The following is a 27,625-nucleotide window of genomic DNA, read 5'->3' on the forward strand; positions in this document are numbered from 1 at the left end:
CGCTCTTGATTCTGCCTCGAGTCACCGCTTCCGAAGTCGCTTGGTCCTATTGTCGATCGCACGCTGAAGAAGACGGAGAAGGGAGAACACACCGGACCTTTTCTTGCTGGCTTTATATTAATTATGACAGCGTTAATACAATACAGGGACTACTGCTATGAGCTGAAGGTCATATTTCATATTCCCTGTCACTGCCAGGACACACCCATTCACTTGAATTCATCCGGTATCGGACACTTATGGACATCAGCTACCACCAGTCTATATTTAGAAAGCCACGAAACACTGGGAATTCTCCGCGAGTGGTGTGAGATTTTATAGTTCTATCTCCAAGTTAAAGCATGAAAAGCCATGCAAGCGTCGGATAAGGCACCCCATTTTAATCAAAAATGAATACATAGTCACCATAGAAAAGTTATATTTTAACATTTTAGCGCTGTACATGTCCAGAAACATGATCGATCCATCAATACCTACCATACCCATCATTACGCCCGTAGTATCCAGATTGAGAAGAACGCTGTTGACCACCTCCACGGCCCCGGTAATAATTACTACCACTGCCCCCACCCGCACCCGACGGGGGGTAGGGTCGATCTTGATGCTGATACTGCCTGTCTTGCCTGTCCTGATATGAATCCCTGCCGCGAGGTGCCGGTGGGTGATATGAGTCCCGCTGTCCATAGGAGCCGCCGTAACCTCCGTAGCCTCCATATCCCCTTCCGCGTGACTGTTGCGAGGGTGGATTCTGAGACCGATGTCTATCAAACTGATGTGGGCCACCGCGTCCAGGTGGAGCGTTCATATGGGGTGGGGGTTTGAAACTTGGATCAAGGTGAGCAGCAAATGGATTTGGGCGGTCGCTCGCATACGATATTCGGCCTCTACCCCTTCCGTTGCCCGAATGTAAAGGTGCACCCCCGAATGATCTTCCGGATCGCTGCGCCTTCGCCTTTGTAACCTCGATATCCGTCTTGTCGAGAACTGGCGGATTGAACTTCACTCCTGGTAGGAGCATGGACTTGTGGGTATACATAGATTTAGGTATATCGTAGAGGACACTGGTCGCAGTTTGTTAGTGATGGAAAAGGCTGACAATAAAGGGAGGACATACCTAATGGAACGATCTTCATCCAGAGCAGGAAGCTCTATTCCATCTATCGATGCTACCAGGGAGCTATGAGGGATATATGCTTCGTCACGCTCGACCTTGCCTCCAAGTCCTTCACTGACCCGCATGTTGAGTTTGAATTTGGGAACACTCTGCTTTTTGGAGTAAAAATTGGCGACCAATTCTTTATACAAGGGATGCCGATCTGAGATAAAAAGAATGTCCCGGCCCATCTCATTGCGAGCTTTCTCTTCTTCGCTTAAACGGGGATACCGCTTGGCCATCGCTTCCAAGAGACGGCTTTCATCGATAAATGGAAGCAAAGCAACTCCTTGCCATGCGAATTTCTTTCCATTAAGGTCGATAGGGAACTCTTCAGGATAGAAATCAATGATTTCGCTCTCGGGATTAGACATGAGGTCTCGAAAAATTTCTGGAATCGCATGGTTGGATGCCGCGGGCAACACGCCCATCAACTGCTCGAATGGTCTGAAAGGTGCACCTTTATGGAATTGAATGTCCATATGTTCGAGGTCTACAAAGTCGGCTGCGAAAGGGGCATAGTGGTAAGGATAATACCATGTCCATGAAGGACAGCCTTGGAAATAATACAAGAGGACCCAGCAGAGCCCTTCCACATATGCTCGTGCTACCTTATGGCGGAATTCGATATCTTTTGGATCCACATGGAACTTTTGCTCGTAATATCGGTCGGCGTAACCTTGCTCCCAAAGTCGTACCGAATCTGCAGGCAATTCGTCTTGCTCCTGAGGAGGCCTTTCAGAATCTTCTTGCTCAGTCGTATTGTCCGTTTCAAGTGCGTCAGCTTTTCTTTTACCTAGAGCCGAAGGCGACACATCGTTGGCTGAGGTTGACGTAGAAACTTCGACGCTCATTTCGGAAGCCCCAGAAATTAATTGACTTTTCAGAGCAGCAGCAGCACTTTTGTTCGCCATGTTTGCTTTATAGATAGCCCCCCGGTTCACGACCATAGCGTGAGTCAATTCCCGCTCTGCTCTGGGTAGCTCTCCCTTACTTGGGATAAAAAGAGGCATATTCGCAGGAGCAATACCATCCATATCTTTACCTCGACGTGGACTAGGCCCGGCAGTTTCGTTTTCCAAGGAGTGCCTCGGTCTCTTCCGGGCGTTCTCCTCTTCTCTTTGCCTTTCTTGCTCTTTGCGTCTTTTCGCATTGGTGTTTCTCCTTTCTTCAGTTTGTCGCCGTCGACGGAAGATGGCGTCTTCTTGCTTGGCTAATCCTTGTAGAATCAGCTGTGCACGTTTTAAATCAACATTCCCATCCTGCGTTAGGTAGCCCCCCATCAATGGAATATTGTCGCGCCATATTGCGATCAAGGTATCAATCCCATTCTCCCTTATTTCCAACGAAGGTAGATGAGGTAAGAAATCGTTTCCAACGAAGAAGCACATGAAAACCCAGTCGTCAAGAGCTCTTTCAAGGTCAAACGGGAATGGTTGGTTAGGAACATACATTTCGGCAGCTAAATACTCCCGAAGAACAGACACATGAAGCCATATAAACGGCTTGAGAGGGGTACCTCTTTGCTTTTCATCAAACTCTCCATTCTTTTCCTTTGCCTTGCCTGTACACGCTTCAGCAACGTGCCCTTGTTGGCCGCAGAGATGACAGGTCCGAGCTTTTGATTCTTGAAAGAAGACATCCTCACGCAGCACTCGAAAGTGGGGTTCATGGGTTGCGAGCCCAAGCATGATTAAATCAGCGTCCTAAGCGTAAATTAGCGGAAGCTAGAACACGCTGGTAATATATACATACCAAACCATATATAACATGGCGTGTATTCGCGTCATGTTCAGGACACGATCTCTGGGATCGAATAAATTCCATAATTTTATGCTCACCCTCCCCAGGGACGGTGGCGTCGGAAATAATAATTTTGACCTAAACTTTAGGTGAGCAATCGTCATGGCACGTACAATATGGGACGGACCTTTTCCCAAGCGGGGTCGGTGTTCAGTTTGTATGCAACCCAGTAACGTAGGGCAGCCGAAAGAATGTCCATGAACGGCGTGCCAGGAGTAATGACGTTGCTATCCCACGTCTTTTGAACTACCTCCTCAGCAATTTCCATGTCACCCTTTCCTCTATTTTGTTGCCTGAGTAATTTTGCAAATTCAGCTTTCTTTTCATCAGCTTCCTTTGCTTCTTGCGCAGAGCGGAAACGGCGAGAGCGCTGCTGATTCATTTTTGCGCGAGGAGCCACACCATCTGTAAACCCAATTAAATTAGTATCAATGAGAGTATAAGTGCAGATACCAAATCCAAATATCAAGGAGAAGAGAAAGCTCTACCCCCCTTGGCGACTTTGCAAAACATCATGATAAAATAATGTAGCCGTCCGAGGGGAGCCGACCAAGCTCCCGCGTCATGAATCCTAACGTACCAACAGCGATCATCAAAAGTTTTCTCGGCCTGACCATGTTCACAACTCTGTCGGTATACTTGAAGATCTCAAGCATCATCTCGCCTTCGTTTGCTGGTGCTGGTTTACCCTCGGGGTGGGTACAAGGGTGTACGATGCCGTTCATATCGAGATAGAGATTGTCCATTTCTTCGCCATTTGGGTTAGGCTTGGTGGTATCCACCGGAAACTCCTCGCCATCGATTTCCTGAGGAAGCTCCTCCACGACAGCCGAAATGATTTTTGGGTACTTGGTGGAGAGCCACCGGAAAAGTGCTGGGACACCCATCGCACCGGTTCTAAACGCCCGTCGGGACGCGCCGAAATGTAGCAACCGGAAGCGTGTACAGTGCCAAAAGATCACCCCATAAGATTCCCAGAACCCATAGAGCCAGCTAGAGCGACGGTAATCTCAGAAATGGAGACTGCGAAAATCCAGGCAAGCTCGAGAGCGAGATAAGTTCGAGATCAACGCTTACCCAAAGCGGATCTGGCCAAACTCACCGGGGGAATGTTACTCCGTGCCGACCATGGCCCATTTCACGTGATCCCGCTGGCGATCCATTTCAAGTCCGAAAGGCCAGAACAACAAGCTGCGAAGCGGTGATCGTTCGCGAAAGGCGGGTCAATTGCCTCGATGCATATATATAAGAGCGAAGTCCTTGGTCTGCGATGACCATGCTGGTATGCATATTAGTACACTGCGATGTTTCGAATCCTTGAATCCCAAGCCCCGGCACGTCAAACGGCCACGGATACAATCAATACGCTGAGCAGCCGATTACAAAGTGCCACTTTATTAGAAGACCGTAGAGCTGCAATTCTCGGCCTACGAAGTTTTGCCAAAGAATATCCTGCGTCAGTGGCCTCTGGCGCCCTAAGAGCCCTCATCACCTCTCTTCGAAACGATGCAGAAGACGTTGATACCACAAAGGTGGTCCTTGAGACCTTGTTGATGCTGTTTGCTCCGGAAGAGAGTAGTGTTCGTACCCGACTGTAATTTGTGCCACAGTCCGAGTGGGAATGCTAATAATTGTCATTTATTTAGCCAGAGGCATCCGACGAGCTCGCATTGTGGCTCGCCGACGAATTCACGCAAGTACGTTTCGTCGCTCCGCATACATCCAAAGATAACAGTTCTAATACCAGACAGCGACAAGACAATATAACCGTACTTCTTGATCTCTTAGATTCTAGAGACTTTTACTCTAGGCTTTACTCTCTTCAGTTAATTTCCCAGATCTCTGCCGCCCGGCCGGAGCGTACCCAAGAATGTATCTTCACAGCTCCACTGGGTATATCAAGACTTGTCAGCGTCCTCGAAGATGCACGGGAGCCTATACGCAACGGTGTGTCTAGCCGAGCGATCATACTGCAATTATGTGACTAATACGGGCATCATCATCTACAGAAGCGTTACTCCTCCTAATAGCGTTGACCCCGTCTTCTGCCGAACTACAAAAAGTAGTCGCTTTTGAAAATGCCTTTGACCGAATATTTTCGCTTATCGAAAGCGATGGCTCGCTGACCCACGGTACGGCCGTTGTCGAGGACTGCCTTTCTCTTCTAGGAAACCTGCTGGACCTTAATCTCTCGAATCAATCTTATTTTCGCGAGACTGGATGCATCAAAAGGTTGGTGTCGCTTTTAGCTGGTGCTGTCGAAGAACAGTCAGGTGAAGATGTACCGGAGTGGACCTTGGAGCAACGGGATAAAAATGTGTGGGGGGCTTTAGCCATTGTTCAGCTTTTCCTTGTGAGGGGTGGAATGAGTACACCTACCAACCAGACGGCATTTTGGCAACATGGCATTATGCGACATATCCTCCGCATTGCATTTAGCGAAGATTTCAATGTGCCTATCAAGGCTAAGGTTCGGCGTTTCGCTTCCAATGATCATGAGTTCCACTGACGCCCAATAGGCACTAGCAACGTGCGCCGGTTTAATCAGCGCCAACTCTGAATTGCAAGAAAAATTCGCCGACCTAGATGTTGTCGTAGTTGTACATCATCCGGAAAAAGAAACTCCGAACGGGACCCCTGAAGAGCATCAGCTTAATGTCATTGAAGCTCTTCTTAGGCTAACACTTTTGCAAGCCCCTGCTCAATTATTGGATGCTCGACTCGCAGCTTGTGAGTGCCTTCGAGCATTTACCGAAAACCATCCAGGCATCAGATCGCATTTCCTACGTAGGGCAATAGATGGGCATACAAGTGGCGAGGATCAAATCCCCAACATACTCACCATTCTTGTGAACCCACCGGAGCACAGGGGAAATGCTGATCCCTATCAAATTTGGCTGGCGTCTGTTTTACTTTTTCATTTAATACATGACGACCCAGAAACAAAAAGCCTGGCAATGAAAGTCTCAGAAGGCGACGAGTCGAAAGGAGAAGAAGTAATTACCTGTGTGCAGGCCATAACAGGCAATCTACTCACAGGGATACAACGAACCGACGACGAAAGGATATCTGTCGGCTATTTGATGCTTCTCTGCGGTTGGCTCTTTGAAGACCCAGATGTCGTCAATGATTTTCTTGGTGAGGGGAGTAGTATTCAGAGCCTTATTCAAGAGACCAAGCACTGCGTTTCGTCGAAAACACTACTTCCGGGACTCTGCGCTGTTTTGCTTGGAATAATATATGAATTCTCGTCCAAAGATTCCCCTATCCCCAGAACTACTCTGCACCAGCTACTTATGGGTCGGCTCGGGAGAGAGGTATATATTGACAAGATTACCAAGCTTCGGGAGAACCCGTTGGTTCGCGACTTCGAAGTATTGCCCCAGTCGTCGCAAGGTCATTACGATGGTGGCTTCCCAAAGATCTTCTTTGATAAAGTCTTTATAGACTTTCTAAAGGACAATTTCAGCCGCCTCACTCGAGCAATCGATCGTGAGCCGGGATTTGAAGTCCCAGTAATAGCAAATGGTATCCAAAAAGGCATATCCCGTGAGCTTGTGGATTCTCTCCGAGCCCAAGTTGAAGATAAAACCAAGACGATCCAAACAATGGAGACAGATATCGTATCTCTTCAAAGAAAACTGGAACAAGAACATCTTGACCATCGAAAGACGAAAGAATCTTACGATGTCGAACTTAACCGGGTTAGACATGAATATAATATCATCCAGAAGACTCACACGGAGGAGCTGCATAAGCTTGAAGGAAATCATGAGCGAACTAAAATGGAGTTGATTAAGCGGCATGGCGAGGAGCTACGTGCTATGGAAGCCCGACTGAAGGAGATATCAGCCGAATATGAGACACGAGCAACAAAAGTTCGGGAACGGAATGATGCAGAGATTGCAGACCTTAAAGAGACCATCCGGACCCTTGAAACGAACCTTGAAAAGGCGAACAAGGACCACATCCAGGATCTACAGACTGCGCACGAAGAATACTCCTCGAAACTATCCTCCTTGGAAGGTCGCTGTAAGCGAGCAGAGGAACGGGAAGAAGACGATCGCGAACGTGCCAATAGACTTGAAGCCGACCTAAAAAAAGCCAGAGATGACTTGAAAAGGTTCAAGGCCGATTTTGATGAGAGTGAAAACGCCCGAAGCACCGCCCAAAGCGAACTTGAGGATTTGTTAATTGTGTTTGCAGATTTGGAGGCAAAGAGGAATGAAGACAAGGTAAGGTTGCAAATCAGTACTTTATAATGCTTCATAATGTTAACTTTGATTCAGAAACGCCTTAAAGCCCTGGGTGAAGAAGTTTCCGACGTGGAAGACGACGAGGACGACGGAGACGATGACGATGACGATGAAGGCGATGACAACGATGGGGAATCTTAGCTGGGATAAGACAGGATTGTGTGTTTCCGTTTGGAAGGCTCTACAATAACCAAATACCCTTACTTTATTCAATCCACGATACCCGCTGTTTTGAGCAGGCTTTGCAGTAATCCAGTTTATCTACTCCGTAAAGAGTTCGCTGTAGCCTCACCTCGAGTATTGTAGTCAATCAACGATTCCGGGCACGTTCGTTTGGTTAGGCAGGATAGAGCCGGCCCATGTTACTTTCGGAAATTCACTCAGCACTATCCTCCAAGTCGCGTTGACAAAACTGAGATACTACTGCCATGCTGTTGTAGTTAATGGACAATCAGACGGGGGAGATTTCGCACAAGGGAGGGTTGTGCCCGAAACGCGGAGGTCAACTCGGAAAAACGATGTCGCGAAAGACTTTTGAGTCATCCCCGCCGGTCGGTATTTTCAGCCCCTCGATTTGAGACTCCGAACACAGCACACCAGATAGAGGTTCTTCAGGGAGTTCACGACCATGTCTATCGATTTCCCGAGAGAAGAGGAGGCAGTCCTCAAACGCTGGAAAGAAATTGGGGCTTTTGAGCGACAAGTTGAGCTGTCTCGCGGCAGAAAACCGTACACATTCTTCGATGGACCTCCTTTCGCGACAGGTTTACCCCACTACGGCCACCTTCTGGCGTCTACGATCAAAGATATCATTCCCAGATATTGGTCTATGAAAGGTCACTATGTCGAGAGGAGATTTGGCTGGGATACACACGGTGTACCGATCGAATATGAGATTGACAAATCTTTGGGGATGTCTGGATCCGAAGCGGTTGAGAAGCTCGGTCTCGCGGAATATAACGCTAAATGCAAGGCAATTGTTATGAGATTCGCTTCAGAATGGAGACAGACTGTGGATAGACTTGGTCGTTGGATCGATTTTGATAACGATTATAAGGTGAGTTTTTCAAAGTCGCATTTCCGATCGCAAGACTCAGGACTAATGCGCACAAGACAATGAACCCCACGTACATGGAGTCTTTGTGGTGGGTTTTCAAGCAGCTTTATGATAAAGGAGTAGTTTATCGCGGATATAGAGTCATGCCATATTCTACTGCTTTAAATACGCCCCTGAGTAATTTCGAAGCCTCGCAGAATTATCAAGATGTCCAAGACCCGGCCATCGTTGTCTCTTTTCCACTCGTCGATGACCCACAGACCAACTTACTTGCTTGGACAACCACGCCGTGGACACTTCCATCGCATCTTGGGCTTGCAGCCCACCCCGACTTTGAATATGTTAAGATTCACGATGAACAGTCAGGAAAGGACTACATCTTGCTGGAGGCACTTCTGGGTACCCTCTATAAAAACCCCAAGAAGGCGAAGTTTAAGATTATCGATAGGTTCAAGGGCTCCACAATGGAGGGATGGAAGTATACGCCGCCGTTTAACTATTTCTACGAGGAGTTTAAGGACGTTGCATTCCGCGTGTTAATGGCGACATACGTCACAGCCGATAGTGGTGTTGGTGTCGTCCATCAAGCACCTGCCTTTGGTGAGGACGACTACAATGTTGCCTTGAAAGCAGGGATTATCAATGACCACAGGCTACCACCAAATCCAGTCGATAACCGCGGATGTTTTACATCGGAAGTTCCGGATTTCGCGGGACTGCATGTCAAGGCAGCGGACAAGGGAATCATTAAACACTTGAAGGAGGCTGGTCGCCTGGTGGTGGAGAGCCAGATTACTCACAGCTATCCATTTTGCTGGCGATCCGATACCCCGTTGATCTATAAAGCCGTTCCAGCGTGGTTCGTTAAAATTGAACCCATCATCCCAGATATGCTCAAAGGCATAGAAGGATCGTACTGGGTACCATCTTTTGTGAAAGATAGACGCTTTGCTAGCTGGATCGCTAATGCCAGAGATTGGAATATTTCAAGAAACCGGTATTGGGGAACACCGATCCCCCTCTGGGTCAGTGAAGATTACGAGGAAATTGTGGCTGTTGGTAGTGTGGAAGAATTAAAGGAGCTCAGCGGTTACACTGGCGAATTGACGGATCTTCACCGTGACAACATCGATCACATTACTATCCCAAGCCGAAAAGGAAAAGGTGTCCTGCGCCGCGTTGAAGAAATTTTCGACTGCTGGTTTGAGTCTGGCAGCATGCCTTATGCATCGAAGCACTATCCTTTCGAGAATAAAGAGGAGTTTCAGAACTCTTTCCCGGGTGACTTCATTGCTGAGGGTCTCGATCAAACACGTGGTTGGTTCTATACCCTCACTGTCTTGGGTATGCATCTTTTTGGAAAGCTTCCATTCAAGAACTGTGTTGTCAACGGGATTGTACTTGCAGAGGATGGGAAGAAAATGTCCAAGAGATTGAAAAATTATCCCGATCCTACCTTGATCATGGAACGCTATGGGTCTGACGCTCTTCGACTGTATCTCATCAATTCTCCGGTTGTTCGCGCTGAGCCTTTGAGATTCAAAGAATCAGGCGTTAAAGAAGTAGTCGCCAAGGTTCTCCTTCCACTCTGGAACAGTTACAAGTTCTTTGACGGCCAAGTTGTCCTCCTAAAAAAGGTCGAAAATCTCGATTACGTCTTCGACCCGACTATGGAAGCAACCAATACCAACGTTATGGACCGGTGGATTCTAGCAAGCTGCCAGAGTCTTCTCAAGTTTGTCAACGAGGAGATGGCCGGCTATCGTCTTTACACTGTTGTCCCGCGACTCCTAGAACTGATTGACAACACGACGAATTGGTATATTAGGTTTAACCGGAAACGACTAAAGGGGGAACTTGGACTAGAAGATACCAAACATGCGCTGAACACTCTGTTTGAGGTTTTGTACACTTTGGTCCGCGGCCTCGCACCCTTCACTCCATTCATCACTGACACTATCTACCTTCGCCTGCTCCCTCATATCCCCAAGTCGCTTCAAGGAGTCGATAACCGCTCTGTTCACTTCCTGCCCTTCCCAGAAGTTAGAGAGGAGCTTTTTGACGAAGTTGTAGAGAGGCAGGTGTCTCGCATGCAACGGGTGATTGAACTTGCTCGCGTTTCCCGCGAACGTCGATCGATTGGGCTAAAGACACCTTTGAAAACTCTTGTAGTTGTTCATCAGGATCAACAATACCTCGACGATGTTCGCTCTCTTGAGCAGTACATTGTCGAAGAGCTTAATGTCCGCGACCTTGTCCTATCGTCCGATGAAGCGAAATACAATGTTCAGTACAGTGCCTCGGCTGATTGGCCGGTCCTTGGGAAAAAGCTGAAGAAAGATGTACAAAAAGTAAAGAAGGCACTGCCATCCCTTTCAAGCGACGATGTAAAGAATTTCGTCCTTAACGGAAAGATGCTAGTGGATGGAATCGAGCTCGTTCAAGGGGATTTAGTAGTTAAACGAGGCTTAAAGGAGGATGGTACCTCCGCAAACTTCGAGACCAACACAGACGATGATGTTCTCATCATCTTAGATGCGGCTTTATACCCTGAACTTGCTCATGAGGGTCTCACCAGAGAGATCGTTAACCGCATCCAGAGACTGCGAAAGAAGGCCGGGCTCGTGCCCACAGACGATGTTAAAATGGAATATCGCGTTCTTTCCGACCCCGAAAACATTGGAATTAATGAAGTCTTCGAGACGCAGGCAAGCAACATCGAGAAGGCACTCCGAAGACCAGTGGACAAGCATGTCGTGACTGAAGTCGAAGGCCAAGTCCCTGATGCTCCAGAGGAGGGAATCATCCTGGAAGAAGTGCAGGAAGTCCAAAAAGCAACGTTTTTGCTTAGACTATTGAATCTGTAGAGAACCTATGTCTTATGGTTATGTTTTAGATATGAATGAAATGCCTCTCCCATATTTCGCCGTTAAACCACCTAGCCACCATTGTGCCTATTCTCATCTCTAGAAAATACCAAAGACCCAACAATCCGATATACTTTCAGCCAACGGAGCATTTTTTTTACTTTAGCTTTTTCATCGCAGCCTGTGTCAAGGATGTTAGTGGTTTCTCCAGTCGAGCCACGGGAGGTTATCGCTACCAAGTAACAGTCCTTTAGCTTTATAAACTCTTTCTTGCACATATCTTTTGTGATCGAGTTATAGTCGGCGAGAACGCATTTCCCATACACAGTGGCCTTCGGGTCAAAATTAATTCGCTGGACCTCAGAGACAAGGGAGAGATCTGGGGAGTCGCGTACCTCAGTTGAGCACTGCGCTGCGGCCTGGGCGAACTTTTCAATCGGCCTCGTTCTTGGAGGCATGCTGCCGGGTCACTCCGCTCGGGGATTTCTCAACTTTGGCTTCTGCAACTAGGTATGGCTCTTCGCTCTGCTACTTGCGATCGCGACGCCGCGATACCCAATTGATTATATAATCAGACGATTGCTGTCCAGCCGGTTGGTTGGTGCTGGGGAGACAAGAACTGCAACGCAACACCAAAACATTGTAACGAAAAACTTCCCAGAGAACCGAGCGCCGGGCAGGCTATCTATCCACGAAGGCATTGTAGAAAAGAGAAATTATTTCATGTTAGTGGATTATTATCTTTGACCCTCGTCAGGGAATGACGGTCTCCCTTCATTATCTCCGTCCTCCTCTATCCTTTTCCCTCTCGCAATGACTTCCTGTCGCAATCTGCAGACAACGCGCCTCATGTCGCGGAGATTTCGATGCCTCCACTTCCCGTAAACCACCAAATTACACCAGCTGAGCAACTGGCTCTCAGCGACCAAGGTCAGCCTGTTTGCGAAATCTATCTTGTTTAAATCGCGCCGATATTGATAGCTATATTGTAGATGTCCATCTCCTCTATCAAATTGTCACGCGAGCCGAGCGGCACCCCGGCGTGGACAGACATACGTTTCGAGCCCTCTTCCGCGAATACCATGCGGTACTATCGGAAAATGGGATTGAACCGGAGCTCGATCAGATATGCCTCCGGTTCCTCTTCCTGCTGGGCAAACACTTGCGCGGCGAGAGCCTGTACACACGATTCGAATCGCTTCTACTTCACATGGGGATCCAAATTTCTACTGATCCGACGATTCATGGAAACGGACTATCATACATCGAGCCTGAGAGCAAGATGGAGGCCGATTTTGAACCGTACGAACCACAGCAGCTGCCAAATGGCACAAGTGTCCACAAGAGAAGGCAGAGGAGAGCCTCTTTCAATTCGATGTACGATGCCCCGACGGAAACAACTCACCACAGCATCCCTAGACCACCATCTCGTTCATCGGTGTCGAGGTTGAATCTAGAAACTGGCGGGGTTGCTGCACAGCCACGCAGAAGAAGGGTATCGCTAAGTGGAGCTGAAGACATAAATTCATTTTATCCAAATTCCGAACTACCCAGGGTCAACGGATCTCACAACGCGCATCCTGAACAATATCTGCCAGGGGATGCCGGACATCGCTTTACTGAGTACGAACAACTTGCATATCATCAGCAACGAGTGCCGGATTATGACGAGGAGTTTGCGGTTGAGTCCGATATCTCCGACCATCATATCCCCAAAGCTCCACTACCTTCGGAGTTGTTTTATCATCCTTCGCTCACCAGTTTGCTTCAGGATGCATCTGTGTTCAATTGGTACCGTGAAAGAAAAATCGCGCGACATCTGCTCATACAATGGCTAGAGCAAACAAGGCAAAGACAGCAGTTTGTTGAAGCAATGCTTCAGGTTGCTGTAAATCGAGATCGGGGAACCCTCCTTCGTCAAGCCTTCGATGAATGGCGGTCGGGTTTAGAGCAGAAACGTCGAGAAGCTAACACAGAGCGCTTTTTTAAACACCTGGAAGCGCGTGCTGTGCGGGCCCGAGATCTATACTTATTGACCAAAGCATTTACTCATTGGGCAAAGGTTACTTCCGATGAGATCGAGAAAACTAACGCTGCGCGTCGACATATCCTTGGTATTAAATACTTCAATGCCTGGAAGGAAGTGACTGCGGTGAATGAGCTTAAGATTCAGCGCCTGACTGTGAAAAGGCCATTTGTCTCCTGGAGCTCAAGGCTTGAGCAAATCCAAAAGAACGAAGCTATTGCCGATCAATTTTATCATGCAAGTTTGATTAAGCGGACGTATTGGCGCTGGTTTTGGTCGTTTTGTTACCGGCGGGCACCACAACGGGCCGAGCAGCGCTTAAAAAAGCGATCACTAATATCTTGGCTTCGGGCGTTCAGAACCCATAGAGAACGCGACAACGAGATAGACTTCAAACGTAAGCACGAGCTGCTTCATTCAGCTTTACAAATATGGTCATTGAAGGCTCGTTCCGTTGCCGCAGCTCAGCAAAGTGCGGACAATTGGCGTCTGGATCGTCTCGTGAGAGACAGTTTCATCGAATGGCGTATCCAGCACAACCTTGGAGCAGCCACCGCTCGGGTGACCAAGATGATAAATACGAGAATTGTGCGTTTTTCATTTGATATATGGACCTACAAAGCCTATATGGAGCGGCTCGCACGAGATTCGGACCGCCAAAGAGTCATGTACAATGCTTGGACGATCTGGAACGATAAATTGCGCTGTCGCGCCCTATCCATGCGTATTGATGCGCGTATAATGATCCAAGCGCTTTATAAATGGGTTCTGATGGAACGACTTCGGTTTATGTCTCGGGTTAGGGAGCGGCGACTGAAAAGTACGATGTTAACGAAATTAATGGATAATTCTAGTGTTTTGTATACGGAACTTTTACGACGAGAAGGCGAATTGCGCGATCATCGAAAGAGGGATCTTTCCCAGACCATATTTCACCATTGGCGGGAGAAACTTGCCCTACAAAGACAGCGAGAGCGTATTGCGTTGGCTTTTTATGCGCCTCGTGTGGAGCATGAGGCCTTAATCCACTGGAATAGCCGTCGGGATCATCTTGTCAAATTGGAAACTTGGGCCAAGAACGCCCGCTATTTCTTTTTGACGACAACATCCCTCAAGCGATGGCGGGCAATTGCACAGCAGGCGTCTAAGAAGAGGAAACAAGACGCCTACGCAGCAATCAGACGAAGGGTGAAAATTAATTTGGTCTCAGAGGCGCTCGCTACTTGGCGATCACGTCTTAGTGCTGCTGCGGATTTGGACTCGCGAGCAACGGAGGTCTACCAACAAAAGCTCTCCAAGAAGGCAGCTGATCATTTCGATCGATGGCATTCAGAGACAATGAGCCGCCTAAAACAGATATCCGACGCAGATGTGTTCTATAATCGCCAGCTGACATACAACCACTTAAGTCACTGGGTTGGATTTTGTCGATCATACCAGGCTCAAGAAGAAAAGGCCGCTCGATTTTTGGAGATACATGTCTCGTCCGTAGCGCTTGCGCATCTCAAAAAGCTTAGCCTGCGAGTATTCCAGATCAGGACAGATTATGAAAAGGCTGACGCAGCAAACGATCGCATTCTGCGAAAACACCTTCGGAATATGTTGTACCATTGGAGTCAGAGAGCAAGGGGTCCGGGTACAATCAGGCAAAATGCCACACGACATGTCACCACTCCCGCCCCCCATTACGGCTCTCAATTCTATGATGGAGCGGATGATTGGCACAACCCTGAGTCAACGCTTCGAATAAGTGATCTGGGTCCAGACGCTGATCTCACATCACACACACCGGCGACACCAGGGTACCTGGCTAGCCCATCGAAACGAGCCGCGCGAGCACGGTCTTTGTATGAGATATCAACTACGCCGGCGACACCTGCGATAACTCCGTTCGCTGTCAGATTGATGGCAGCAAGGGAAGCTCCACGTTCGCTTCCTGGACGGAAGATTCTCTACGCACGGAGCCCACTGGCAACGAGCGTGCGTTTTGCAATCGATGAAGAGTCAGAGCCAGAGTCTCCCACTGAAGGCAGATCAACGAACAGCCGCAAACCGAGCTGATCATCAAAAATGATTTTCTTTCTTGTGATTATTACTTCTCCTGCTGTATTCTTCGTTGAGCGTTTTATTATCCTGATTTGGTATTTTAGGTTGTTGGCGGATTGGGTTCGAATGACTGACCATGGGGTTATTTCTCTTTCATTGGATCCCTTTCTTGGGCTGGATGAACTGATGAGATTTGTACGTCTGGTGTTTGGGAGTAGCATATTTATTGCGATAGTACTGGGATTTATCTCGATATCTGGTTGGATCCCGAGACAGGCGTTAATGAAAAATCGATGTATTCATAGAGATTTAGGAGACGGAACAGCGAGATACCGACGTGAAAGGTCACAAGGGCTCAAGCCAAGTGCCAAACCTTGCGTCAATCAATTAGGTAGAATGCATCGCCAGTGCGATATTCATTGTCCTAGGCGGCGTGTTGGCGTGTGGAGCAGTACCATTTCTTTGTCACGCGTCGCCGCCTCTCGGGCCCATGGACGTCATCGGCAAGAAACCCGCAACGTTTCAATAATAGTTTGTGAGCGTCTGCATACAAGGCACTGCGATGCGATTGCAACAACCACGACACTCCTACATTCTCGAAGCTTAGAGTTACATCCCAGCGTCCCAATCTATAAATCCACACTAATTGATCCGGGTACGGCAATGATCTGACGCCGGCATTCCATCCTGGCGTCTCGGAAGCGTGCCTATGCGGACTGTACTACCGGGGCGACCTCCAGCGAAGCTCCAAGCTCTCAGCACCGCGCTGTGGGATGGCAGTCGCATTGTTGTAAGCTAGTCAAGCTCATGCCCTTGGAGCTAGCTCCCCTTTGTATTGATGCCTTTTTACTGATTTTGCGCTTCCGCCTAGGCTTATGTTTCGGGCTGCGCGCTCGTGATCCTCGAAGGCCCTCACCGGATCCTACAGACAATCTACTTGGATGATGCCGATTCCCTTGAGGCTGTGGTAGTTGAAGAATCTTCCGGGAAGATTGCAGTGTGCAGTTGGCAAGATGTATTCATATACGAGCCATATAGAGTTGGAGCAGATAGGCCAAAGGTTCGGAAGCGTCTTTTCCTTGGAATCCCATGGAAAGCAATGTCTAATAAATTATACAGTGGAGCTTAGCGTGCAGCTTTCGAGCCTCTGACCACGACGAAGACCCTGTGAAGACCCTGTCGTGGGGTTCCTCCGATGAGCTCCTTGTGGGCAGCGGCCGACTCAAGTTATGGCTACTTACGCATTCGCCGCGCACCATTTGGACAACCGAGCTTGGAAGCCCAGTCAAATTATCACTATTCTCCCATGATGCAGCGCTAATAGCATCCACTGGCTGGTACGATAGACTAGTGAAGATATGGAGACGGCTCTCCTTCGCAGCTGACGATGTTCGCTTTGACGTATCTTACCTTCACCATCCTACGACCGTGACCGGAATGCATTGGAGGCGACCGCATCACCGAGAACAGTCTATGGAAAATGTACTCTACACAATCTGTGCGGACAATAAAATACGAATATGGGCTCCCATGGAACGCCACGGTCCTTCGGTCCTTCAACTCTGGAATGAAATTGACATGGCCGCATCGATTCAGCCGAGGCATCTCGTCCAGACAGAACAGGCTACGAGGCGATATGGATTCATTATCGATAGCCGGGACTTTGCTTTAGCTATGGAGCGTGTCGTGCAGTGTGAAAACCTGCACGATAAGAATCATCAAGCCCTCGAACACCTCCTCGAAGTTGCATCAAAGAACCCCGAGATTTGTGTTGTATTGGACGGTAAAGGTCATATGTGCGCCTGGGGGCTTGAGAATGTTGGCTCTAAGGTCCGATCGTCCGCGAACATTTTCAATATTGCTCATGTAGAAGGCTTGCATTTGTCTCTCCCCTCAGAAGCTCTTCCTCATGAAGACTATGCTCAATTCTATCCGTTTTCCGGCGGGGTATTTGACGACTCCTTTACAATTCTTGCTCATTATTTCGATGGGCGGATCGAGTGGTTGGATTCCAAAATCCATATCCTCTTTGACCCAACTCCAAGAAAGCGGAGATTGATTTCAAGAGCTATCTGGTCGGGTCATGGAGGCGCGATAAAGAAAATTGTCCGCACACCGGTTGGAAAGATGTTAATATCTCGTACGGATGATAATAAGGCAACGATTTGGCGCCAACGATCTGCCAGCGCTGGTCCCGTTCTCGTCCAGCAGAGTTCTCTTCTGTCTGATCTGCACATCCACCGAACTCTGCTATTAGATGATGGAAAATTTCTCGTGAATCTACATCATAATGCCGTCTCGTTCTGGGATGTCCGTCCATTCCATGGAACAATGCTTGAGAAATGCGATTTTCAACTAAGTAGCAAGCCGTTATGCGTTCTGCTGATACCCACAACAGATGCCAAATCCTCGACGGTGTATATAGCGGCAATCGGGGTTGATATGGCCGGAATTGCCTGGGAAATCGATCTTCCTCCCGATGACGGTTATGTTAATGGGACCGATGGAGTCAATGGAAACCGCAGATACTTACGACAATTCTGCACCTTCAATCTCGGAGTGAAAGAAGATGTTTCGTACATCATTCCCGTTGACCCTGCAGGCAGTCGAGTGAAAATATCTGGGTTTCTAGATCTCTTTGCTACCGATATCGCTCTTTCATACACTCACGGCGGAACAGTCAGGACGTGGACGGCCAAAGTCGACAAACAAAATCAGAAAATTGACTGGCTATTAACATCCACTGTTGAAACAGGGATCGTCAATCCTTCACTCGCAAGTGCGACGTCAATGCGTAAGGCTGTACTTGTCGACCAAGATCGGACACATTTAAGTATCTGGGATACAAACGGTGCACAGTTGGAATTCGAAGAGCACTTTTCGCAGCAAGATATTATCCGAGACCTAGACTGGACATCTACTCCAGATGTGCAGTTTATACTTGCTGTCGGGTTCCCGCGAAAAGTGGTACTTCTTTCGCAATTGCGGTATGATTATCTTGATGCAGGTCCTTCTTGGGCCCAGATTAGAGAGATCCGAATCCAAGATCTTACACCACATCCGATCGGAGATTCTTGTTGGTTGGGCAATGGAAATCTTGTCGTTGGGGCCGGAAATCAATTATTTGTATTTGACAAGTTCATCGAAGCAAGTCATTCAATGGTCACTGGGCTTCGAATTCGGTCTCATAAATCTGCCTACGTCGATTTGTTCCATGTCGTCAGCAGGCTGAATGGCCCACTGCCTGTATTCCACCCGCAGTTCCTCGCCCAGTGCATTCTTTGCGGGAAGGCTACCCTGGTACATTTAATACTCACCAGTCTTCATCGAAAGTTGAAATTTTTTACCGAAGGAGATGATATTGACAACTTTTTGGATATACCACTTGATCGCATTTACAAGGATTCAGATGTATGGACACTCTAGCTCGTTCCCCGGCATACTTTACTTTTTCCTTTTCTTATTTCGAGCTGACATTTGACATAGACCTTGTACCAGATAACCTGGAAGGAGATGCGCTCTTCTAGTACGGACTACTCGTTTGAAGACGACTCTCATGTATTGGACGAAACGGCTGCCACTTCAATGAATGAATACCTGGCACGAATTGCCCTTCCCCAGCTCTCAAGTACGGAGCAGTTCCGTCTGGTAAATATTGTGGAATGCGTGGCCACTGTTGAGAAACACCGTCGTTCAATGGACGATAATGCAGCACGATATTTTGTCTTCTTCCGACAGCATATGCTCCGAAGAAGCCAGCACCTGCCAGAGCTTTCGACTATTTCCTGGCGAGAAATCGTCTGGGCATTTCATAGTGATAGCCATGAAATCCTTAGCGATTTGGTGTCTCGGCAGTTCCATGGGAGGATGCTCTGGGAAAATGCCAGAGAAAGCGGTCTTTTCATGTGGATCACTGACATCAATGCATTGGTACGTATGCAAGTTTTGGCGGAGTGCCCTAGAGTTTGAATCGGGTTTACTAATTTTATCAAGCGAGCGCAACTCGAGGTCATTGCACGTAATGAATACAGAAAGACAGACGAGAAGAATCCCATTGACTGCAGTCTGTTTTATCTGGCGCTGAGAAAGAAAAATGTTCTGCAAGGACTCTGGCGCATGGCAAGCTGGCACAGCGAGCAGTCGGCTACATATAAGCTGCTGTCAAATAACTTCAAAGACCCGCGCTGGCAGTCGGCGGCTTTAAAGAATGCTTATGCGCTACTCGGAAAGCGAAGATTCGGTTTGTACCTCGTGCTTAGTATTGTGGATATTGCGTTGCTGATTGTTATGCAGAGTACGCAGCCGCTCTTTTCCTACTTGCAGATCATCTACGAGATACTGTATACGTGTGCATAAATCAGCTTAAGGATCTCCAACTTGCAATTACTATTGCGCGTGCATATGAAGGCGATTCTGGCCCAGTGCTTAAGGAGATTCTTGAAGAGAAAGTCCTCGTGGACGCTGCAACCCAAGGCAATCGATGGATGGCAACATGGGCCTTCTGGATGCTAAATAGACGAGACATGGCGGTACAGGCGTTAATTGTAAGTTTAGAGCCGTATCACCCCAAGATACTTTAGAATGTCGCCAGCAACTAACGTTTGTCTAGTCACCTGTTGAAGCACTTCTACCTCCCACGCCTGCCTCTCCTGGTAGCTCCACCGGAGTCACATTACACGCAAAGTCCTATTTATCCAACGACCCGGCTCTCGTCGTCCTCTACAAACAGCTCCGTGAAAAGACCCTCCAAACCCTTAAGGGAGCTTCCAGGGTCGCAGCTCGAGACGAATGGGAATTTGTCCTCCGCAACGCTCGTCTATATGACAGAATGGGTTGCGATATACTGGCCTTGAACCTTGTCCGCGACTGGGAGTTTTTGACACCACCTCCAGTCGAAAAGCTTCCATCACGCTTATCGATGGGCCTGGCGGAGAACATTCCTGATCCTAGTAAGCTGCTTCGGCGACGAAGCAGTTTGGTGGTCGCGGACATGCCGTTGCCTCTGAGCGTGTCGGATGAGATGAGAAAGGCGGTGGTGAACGCTGCTGATCAGCAGGCGCCTGCCGGTAATCATGGCGCACGCCCTCGGCCTACCACGTTCGAAGAACCAGACGCGAGTTCTTTGCTTGATAGTTTTGGATTTTAGGTGGGATCGCTTCTGGCGCTTTCTTTTGTTATTTTTGGAAGGCTGCATCATGTCGTCGGTGTTTAGACGGATGGAGTTTTACGGTTATCCGCTTGCGAATTGACCTTGTAACTATATCACTTCCTATCAATGAAATCTCCCTCTGCACTCCCGTAGTCCTGGGTCCCTTAATCAAATTCCTGTTCCGGTTTAGCGCCCTGCCTCGGCCTGGTGGCATACATGTATGTATAGGGGGGACCACCCCTCACTGCTCCACGTTCTCGCCCTTGGTATCTGTTTGCAACTTGGCGATTCGCCGATTCATGGCCAGAGTTCAATCAATTGAGAAGCCGCCGCTTTTTGGACAGATCAGTTCTAAGAAAATAAAAGGAAAATGATAAAATTAGGTAAGCCGGATCGGAGTGCCAGATTTGGTTAGTCAAAAAAGCCGCCGATGACGTCAGAAAGTGTCATGTGATTTGGCCGGTTGAACGCGCCTTCCGATCCAGCCCTGCTTGATGCGTCGATTAGTCATTGATCAATTCGCCGATTGCGAAAGCAGCCGGAAATGGCGTCTTTCAGCTCCGTTGGCGTGCGTATCGGCGGGTGGACGATGGTACTCTTCCTCATAACCTGGTCAAGTCATTTCGGTCCGATGCGCTGAGAGGGGAGGCCAAGTCATCCCTCCCCCCAAAAAAAACAACGACGGACGATGGCTTCAAATCAAGCATTATCGGATCAGAGCCCCGATGTGCAGCATGCTGCCAGCACAGCGGGCTTCTCTCAACCGGCACCAGGACCCTCAAGGAGCGCTTATCTAGCCGGTCAAGAAACCCATGATCATGATGGCCACGACAGTGATACGCCCGGCCTGTCCTCCTCTCGTAAAACGTCGGCGCAAAGCTTCACGCCGCGCTCCCTCCTCGTCGGCCTCGGTATCGGAACCCTCATCACCTTCTCGAATACTTATTTCGGTCTCCAGACTGGCTGGATAAGCAGCATGGCCATGCCTTCGTCCCTTATCGGCTTCGCGGTCTTTAAGGCTATCGCCCCATACCTTTCATTCCCGTTTAGTCCCATCGAGAACGTGCTCATTCAGACCGTTGCGGGCGCCGTGGGCACTATGCCGCTCGGCTGTGGCTTTGTCGGCGTGATTCCCGCGCTCGAGTTTTTACTTCGAGATGGTCCGGATGGAGAGAGAGGTGGGGATGATGGACAAGGTGAAGGCGGACCGCTCAGGTTGGGGTTCTGGAAATTGGTCGTCTGGAGTTTGGGCGTGTGTCTTTTCGGTGTGGTTTTTGCGGTGCCGTTGAGGAAAGAGGTTATAGTGAGGGAGAAGCTGAAGTTTCCGAGCGGGACGGCCACGGCGCTGATGATTCGAGTGCTGCATGGTAGTGGACAAGCAGCTGAGAAGCCAAAGACTACTAGGGGTAGCCCTAACGCAGAATATCAGGAAACGGAAAGGTTGCTTGCCAATGAACCTAACCCTTCTGAGACATCAAGGCCACCAAGTAGCCGTGATCTTCGGCAAGATTGGAAAGGAAAGATAAGATTACTGATTTTGGCCTTTGGGGTATCTGCATTTTATGTAAGGATGCACCTATATTCAGCTGGCCACAGCTGATGATTCCTTTTTTTTTTTTCCTCCTGAGGAAGCCATTGGTATTGACTTGCCAAATAGACACTTCTTTCGTATTTCGTCCCAATATTTCGGAACCTGCCAGTGTTCGGGTTTACACTCGCAAGCAAATGGCTCTGGACCTTGAATCCATCACCAGCATACGTTGGGCAAGGTATCATTATGGGTTCCGCTACCTCGCTGCATATGCTGGTTGGGGCCATTGTTGGATGGGGAATCCTGTCCCCCTTGGCAAAAAGTAGGGGATGGGCGCCAGGACCTGTGGATAACTGGGAGAATGGTAGCAAAGGCTGGATTGTTTGGGTATCATTGGCGATTATGCTTGCTGATTCGGTCATGAACCTGGGTTGGTTAATCTTGAGACCTGTGGTCCATTATGCGCCCGATGTGTTCCGTGTACTCCGGCGCCGGACTGGTCAGAGGGGGTTCTGGCAGCGCCTTTTCAGCAAATCTTCAAACTCAAGGGAGGGTTATATCCCCATTGGTCATGGGCATGACACAGAAGAGCAAGATCCTGCCCCCGACATTTCCAAGAAAGATTATGATGAAAAGGATGCTCCTCCTTCGGAACTCGTCTCAATGCGAACCGTTGCTATCCTCCTCCCATTAACCTTGATCCTCAACGTTGTGTGTATGCACATTGCATTCGGAAGCATCATCACACCCTTCCTATCCAGTCTTGCCACCCTCCTCGCTCTTGTCCTCTCAGTCATGGGTGTCCGTGCGTTAGGTGAGACAGACCTCAACCCGGTCTCCGGAATCAGCAAAGTCACCCAACTCATCTTCGCGCTCGCCACACCTTCGTCGAGCCACACTCGTCGCTCAGCGATCGTCACTAACCTCCTTGCCGGCGCTGTTTCCGAATCTGGCGCCCTTCAGGCAGGAGACATGATGCAAGACCTGAAAACAGGCCATATTCTGCACGCGAGTCCCAAAGCGCAGTTCTACGGCCAGCTGATCGGCAGCCTCTTCGGCGCCGTGATCTCGGTCGCCGTGTACCGATTATATATAAACGTATACGAAGTCCCAGGCGACATGTTCCAGATCCCCACCGCATACGTGTGGATATTCACCGCACGACTTGTCACGGGCCAGGGTCTTCCCGATATGGCATGGCAGGTTTCTGGTATTGCGGCGGTCATCTTTACCGTCACCACTATCGTGAGAATCTTTGGCGCGGCAGGACTGAGGAAAGGTGGGTCTGCTCCGTCTTGGAGGGCGTGGATCCCGGGCGGCATCGCTGTCGCTGTGGGTATGTATAATGTCCCGTCATTTACGCTTGCAAGAGCCATCGGGGGGCTCATCGACCTTTGGTGGCGCTGGCGCCAGAAGAAGAGGCAAAAGGGGCAACGAGCTATCGCTGCCAGCGCGTTGCACGGTGAGGATGATGGTGGAGGTGACGGCAGCCTTAGTCGTTCGCAGGACGAGCAAGGCGATAACCAAGGAGCAAACGGCACGCATTCGACCATTGTTATATTAGCCTCAGGGCTGATCCTTGGGGAGGGAGTGGTGAGCATCGTCAACCTAGCTCTTGCAAGTGCTGGAGTGCCACATCTTTGACCCGGATCCGGGGAAACCACTCGCTATTGCCTTAAAACTATGATTTTGAATATTTTTGAATATTGTTTCCTTTACGCCCTTTCGACACGACCTAGAAAATAGACCCCGATATAGCCATGCCCACAATGAATGATGACAAGCTTCTTCGATGCATAAGAATCCAAGATGACAAGCAGCTGGTAAATATCCAACTTCTCTTGACTATCCGATTCATTCATTTAGATACATGCACTTATAATGTAAATGTCAATACAAAAAGGAAAATAAACGCTCTTGGATCCCCAAAATTTCCACACCTTTTCTACACATGGGTGTTTTGATTATCTCCATCTCAAATTATATGCAGCAGCCGCAAATATCCAAAGAGGTCAGAAAAGGTGGGAGTGTGGCGATTGTGAAAGGGCCACAAAAGCCAATGGAAAGATAAATTTACAAATTCGAAACCTGGATTTGCTTTGACAGCTGGCTTCACTCGAGAAATTGTTATGGGGTAACAAAAGACAGATGATACACTGATCGAAGAGCTAACAATGTGAAACCCAGCTTTCCATTGTTTCTCATGTCGAAATGAGGATAGTGAAGAAATGAAAGGGGCTTTTATCACATGGCCGATTTACATCGGAGTAAACAGCCAGGAATATGCCACGTCTTGTTGTAATGGCGCGTGTTTTCACGTAAACCAAGAAGACGAAAACATCAACAACGGACGCAACTTTGGAGTGCAAATTGATTGTGTTGGGAGAGTCGAGGACCTGTTACTTCCAAGGAATTGTGCCGGTGCGGAGGGCTAGCCGACGAGCCAATATCCAAGAATTATGCCGCGGTCATAGACTCTTGGGGGAAAAGAGGAAGGAAAGCAGAGAAAAACCAACAAAAAAAAAAAAAAAAAAAAAAAAAGGGTAGAAAAGGAAAAGGAAAATGCCGTAAAAAAGGGAAAATAGATTCGCTTGGGTATCGCCAGTCACATCGTAGCTCATCGTCTGAAGCTCGTCCCGTCCAGGGAGCAAGAACATATTGCTAAATACAATCGTCCAATATTTACGGTGATATATTCCGCCCGGACGACCGGGATGGTTGCCAATATGTGCACTGAAAGGTATGTTCAAATTACTGTGCTTGTCCAGGCACAGGTTTTCTTTCCACAGGGCCCAATGAGGGAGGAGGCCTCCGCACTCCTTGCTCCGCTGGGGGCTGAGGCGTTGATTCTGGAGGCATTTGTTCCGCTGCCTGTGGTTCTGGGTTCTCCGCAGGTTTGTCTAATGGCTTCTCTGTTGGCTTCTCTGCTGGAATCTCTGCTGGCTTTTCTGTCAACTTGTCTGCTGGATTGTCGGCGGGGTTCTCTGTTGGTTTATCGCCCGAATTGGCGTTCTGCACGGAGGCACTGAGAGCGCTTGGTCCTGGATTCGGTGCATGGATACGCCCCACTGCACCAGCGGCACTATTGCTTCGTTTTCGCTGAGCTTCCGGCATATTCGACTTTTCCATCCCGCCAGCCCCATACGGGCCGGGGCTCATCGATCGCTGCTGGGGAATCCGCGAACTGGGACCCGGGGACAACGAGCGTGGAACATCTGGGAACCGAACAGGTGCCATCGGCTGGTTTGGAGCATGATATGGGCGATATCCCGAGCTAGGAGAGGCAGGTCGACTACCCTGCTGGGGTGCAAATCGAGGTGGACCTGGTGGAGGGGGACCGCTCGGAGGAGGCCCAGGAGCAGGAGAATTACGCCCACTAGCCGGAGTCATTGGACGACCATGTGAGCCGCCCATTGGTGGAGGACCACGAGGGCCTGGAACAGGTGGACCATTACGAGGACGTGGTTTAACCGGCCTAGCGGAGAGACATGTTCTCGGGGCAACACCTTGCTGAGAGCGGTCGAGGCGAATACAGAGAGCCTACAAAATTAGCATTTTTGTTTCCTACTTGGTGTTGGAGATATCGAGTACTTACCCATCCATCATCATATTCGTGAAGCAGGCGAACGAGTTGTCCAGCTCGCAGTTCGAGTTCATCGTCCATGGAAGGGGAGAAATCAAGTTGCACACGGTGAACGTTGTTTGGAGCAGGGCCACCTGTGGCGACTGCTGCAGCTGTGGTAGAGGTGACAGAAACGGAATCAATGCTCATAGCGGGACTTGGGGGAGGCATGTCTTTCATCCATCCCGCGGGGGGGCCGGGGACGTGTTGAAGGGTTGGCGGCTTGCCACTGTGGCTATTGGCAGCGGCACCAGCAGTGATAGCAGTCGCAGCGCCGACAGCAACGGTGGCTCCAGTGCTCATGCCGTCTGGCGTAGGTGCTCGCACACTAGAGGTTTCTGGGGAGGACGGATGCCCATTCAAAGGTTGCGGTGGTCCAGAACCCAAGGCAGACGTAGGAGACGAAGCGCCGGATCGGGGCTCGAACGGATTTACCGGATCATTGAAAGGATTGGACGTGCTGTCCGCTGTCTTGGGGGGTGAAAATGTGCTCTGGGAATCGTTATGCTGTCCAGTGAGATTGCGCGCCGCGACAACACCAGCAACGTTCACCATTGTCGAGCTACTTTGCGAAGGTGAAGTAAGATCTGGAGAAAACTGGGTGATGGGCCGAATATTCAACTGGGGAGGGGCCGAGGGGGTCATCTGGCGCTGCGGTGGCGGAGAAGGCGCAACGATCTGTGGACTTGGGAGTGGAGGCATTGGCTTCTCAGTATTGATCGTTTCCATCTCCTCATTCTTCTTTTTTTTCTTGCGAACAAACAATAGCGCTGCACCAGCCAGTAGTCCAAGTAGCGCAATGATCCCTATCGCGAGACCGGCTTTTCCACCAGACGATAAGCCACCCGAAGCTGGGGCGGCGGTGGACGAAGGCGTGGACGTGGCGGAGGACATCCCAAAAGCATCGTTGTCAAGCGTGGATGTCGGGACCACATCTGGTGAGCTTGGAGTCGACGTGATAAGAGTCGAGGGGGTTGTTTTGGGCCTTGAGCTTGGGGTGTCGGTCGTGTTCTCGGTCGTCGTAGGCGTCGACTTGGGCGTGGGCTTCCTTGTGGGGGTTGGCCTGACTGTAGTGCGGCTGACAGTGCGTGTGTGCTCCAGCGGAGTCCCGACCTCCCCATGATCCTGAGTCTTCGCCGGCCTGCCTTCAGTCGAATAACCACCGATCGGGCCGTCAAAGGTTGGGTCTGCGGTGATGTAGATTACCGACACGGTCTCCCGTTTATTGGGTGCGATATCTCCTATTATATCAAGAATCTGGTCCCTGATGTTCCCGCGTTTCTCGACGCCCCCGTGTCGCCGCCCATGGTGGTTGTGACGGTGAGGCATGGCGACGGGATCTCAGACGAAATACGGCAAACCAGTGCGCTTGAGGCGACGGTGAAGCACCCGTCTTGCTTGTAGTCTGAGTAGTTATTAGGGCTTTGTTGTCAGCAATTGGAGGCCCAAATATCCGTCGACATCTGTCTCCCGAAAGCACTCGGGGATGGTTTGCAGGGATTACGATTAGGTTTTGGGGAAGCTGCAAAAGGAGGGAATTGTGAGTTGACTGTCAGAAAGGAGTGACTGGCAGTGATCAGGCCATGATCAAGGAGCGATTGGGCCTGAAGACTGCGATGAAAATGAATGTCGTGGGGTTGGTAAAAGAACGGCAGAGGTCAGCCCATGCAGACGAGAAGGAGAAGAAGAGAAGAAGAAGAGAGAAAGAAAAGAGAGAAAGAAAGAAAGAAAGACAAAAAGCGGGCGGGAAGCGAGAAAGGGAAAGAGGAGAAGGCGTGCTCTGCAAGATTGGAAAAGGGAAGGCGCAGGCGGGAGATTAGCCTCGTGGTATCATATGCGTAAATTACCCGATCTGTTTTGTTTCCTGCACTCTGTACGAAGCAAAACACCGCGTGCACACCGCCTATTGGCCAATGGCCTTGCAAACGGTCCCCGGTTACGCGCTGTTTCTGTCCCATTGCAGTATGGATAAAAATAGGCCTCGATCTGTCTTCCGCCCGTAGCCGGCCATCACACACACACACACACACTCTCTCTCTCTCTCTCACTTACACACAGCACAGAATGACCGGGCAGGCTTCACATGACACGGTGGTGGGAAAAGCCCAGGATTCA

General features: G+C 49.4%; 9 protein-coding genes across 9 annotated transcripts; 6 read left to right on the forward strand and 3 right to left on the reverse strand.

Moving 5' to 3' along the window:
* Nucleotides 1-399: 399 nt before the first annotated feature.
* Nucleotides 400-3,993, reverse strand: RAT1 (5'-3' exoribonuclease 2). The gene is made up of 5 exons (XM_003068746.2): nucleotides 3,537-3,993; nucleotides 3,084-3,361; nucleotides 2,909-3,034; nucleotides 1,115-2,859; nucleotides 400-1,061 (listed from the first exon to the last, which is right to left on the reverse strand). Exons 1-5 carry the CDS (start codon nucleotides 3,841-3,843, stop codon nucleotides 467-469), a joined length of 3,051 nt encoding a protein of 1,016 aa, XP_003068792.2. The 5' UTR covers nucleotides 3,844-3,993; the 3' UTR covers nucleotides 400-466.
* A 161-nt stretch (nucleotides 3,994-4,154) lies between these two features.
* On the forward strand, nucleotides 4,155-7,453 carry D8B26_002957 (uncharacterized protein). The gene is made up of 6 exons (XM_003068745.2): nucleotides 4,155-4,536; nucleotides 4,603-4,653; nucleotides 4,708-4,903; nucleotides 4,966-5,426; nucleotides 5,476-7,191; nucleotides 7,246-7,453. Exons 1-6 carry the CDS (start codon nucleotides 4,261-4,263, stop codon nucleotides 7,351-7,353), a joined length of 2,808 nt encoding a protein of 935 aa, XP_003068791.2. The 5' UTR covers nucleotides 4,155-4,260; the 3' UTR covers nucleotides 7,354-7,453.
* Nucleotides 7,454-7,803: 350 nt separating this feature from the next.
* On the forward strand, nucleotides 7,804-11,136 carry ILS1 (isoleucine--tRNA ligase; the record flags this gene model as incomplete). Its single annotated transcript, XM_003068744.2, has 2 exons — nucleotides 7,804-8,269; nucleotides 8,326-11,136. Exons 1-2 carry the CDS (start codon nucleotides 7,841-7,843, stop codon nucleotides 11,134-11,136), a joined length of 3,240 nt encoding a protein of 1,079 aa, XP_003068790.2. The 5' UTR covers nucleotides 7,804-7,840.
* A 157-nt stretch (nucleotides 11,137-11,293) lies between these two features.
* D8B26_002959 (uncharacterized protein) lies at nucleotides 11,294-11,594 on the reverse strand (the record flags this gene model as incomplete). Its single annotated transcript, XM_066124001.1, has 2 exons — nucleotides 11,294-11,317; nucleotides 11,373-11,594. 2 exons carry the CDS (start codon nucleotides 11,592-11,594, stop codon nucleotides 11,294-11,296), a joined length of 246 nt encoding a protein of 81 aa, XP_065980076.1.
* A 408-nt stretch (nucleotides 11,595-12,002) lies between these two features.
* D8B26_002960 (uncharacterized protein) lies at nucleotides 12,003-15,561 on the forward strand (the record flags this gene model as incomplete). The annotated part of the gene is made up of 2 exons (XM_003068743.2): nucleotides 12,003-12,066; nucleotides 12,129-15,561. The coding sequence occupies 2 exons, from the start codon at nucleotides 12,003-12,005 to the stop codon at nucleotides 15,221-15,223; spliced, it is 3,159 nt and encodes a 1,052-aa protein (XP_003068789.2). The 3' UTR covers nucleotides 15,224-15,561.
* A 210-nt stretch (nucleotides 15,562-15,771) lies between these two features.
* Nucleotides 15,772-19,564, forward strand: RAV1_1 (regulator of (H+)-ATPase in vacuolar membrane; the record flags this gene model as incomplete). The annotated part of the gene is made up of 5 exons (XM_066124002.1): nucleotides 15,772-15,998; nucleotides 16,080-16,268; nucleotides 16,328-18,619; nucleotides 18,695-19,138; nucleotides 19,202-19,564. Exons 1-5 carry the CDS (start codon nucleotides 15,918-15,920, stop codon nucleotides 19,562-19,564), a joined length of 3,369 nt encoding a protein of 1,122 aa, XP_065980077.1. The 5' UTR covers nucleotides 15,772-15,917.
* On the forward strand, nucleotides 19,053-20,655 carry RAV1_2 (regulator of (H+)-ATPase in vacuolar membrane). The gene is made up of 3 exons (XM_066124003.1): nucleotides 19,053-19,138; nucleotides 19,202-19,752; nucleotides 19,818-20,655. Exons 2-3 carry the CDS (start codon nucleotides 19,693-19,695, stop codon nucleotides 20,352-20,354), a joined length of 597 nt encoding a protein of 198 aa, XP_065980078.1. The 5' UTR covers nucleotides 19,053-19,138; nucleotides 19,202-19,692; the 3' UTR covers nucleotides 20,355-20,655.
* A 273-nt stretch (nucleotides 20,656-20,928) lies between these two features.
* Nucleotides 20,929-23,650, forward strand: D8B26_002963 (uncharacterized protein). The gene is made up of 2 exons (XM_003068741.2): nucleotides 20,929-21,921; nucleotides 22,015-23,650. The coding sequence occupies exons 1-2, from the start codon at nucleotides 21,046-21,048 to the stop codon at nucleotides 23,530-23,532; spliced, it is 2,394 nt and encodes a 797-aa protein (XP_003068787.2). The 5' UTR covers nucleotides 20,929-21,045; the 3' UTR covers nucleotides 23,533-23,650.
* A 989-nt stretch (nucleotides 23,651-24,639) lies between these two features.
* D8B26_002964 (uncharacterized protein) lies at nucleotides 24,640-26,839 on the reverse strand (the record flags this gene model as incomplete). The annotated part of the gene is made up of 2 exons (XM_003068740.2): nucleotides 24,640-25,428; nucleotides 25,484-26,839. The coding sequence occupies 2 exons, from the start codon at nucleotides 26,837-26,839 to the stop codon at nucleotides 24,640-24,642; spliced, it is 2,145 nt and encodes a 714-aa protein (XP_003068786.2).
* Between the last annotated feature and the right edge of the window lie 786 nt (nucleotides 26,840-27,625).

Source organism: Coccidioides posadasii, chromosome 2 (genome assembly GCF_018416015.2).
Source record: "Coccidioides posadasii str. Silveira chromosome 2, complete sequence".
In the NCBI taxonomy this organism is placed as follows: Eukaryota; Fungi; Ascomycota; class Eurotiomycetes; order Onygenales; family Onygenaceae; genus Coccidioides; species Coccidioides posadasii.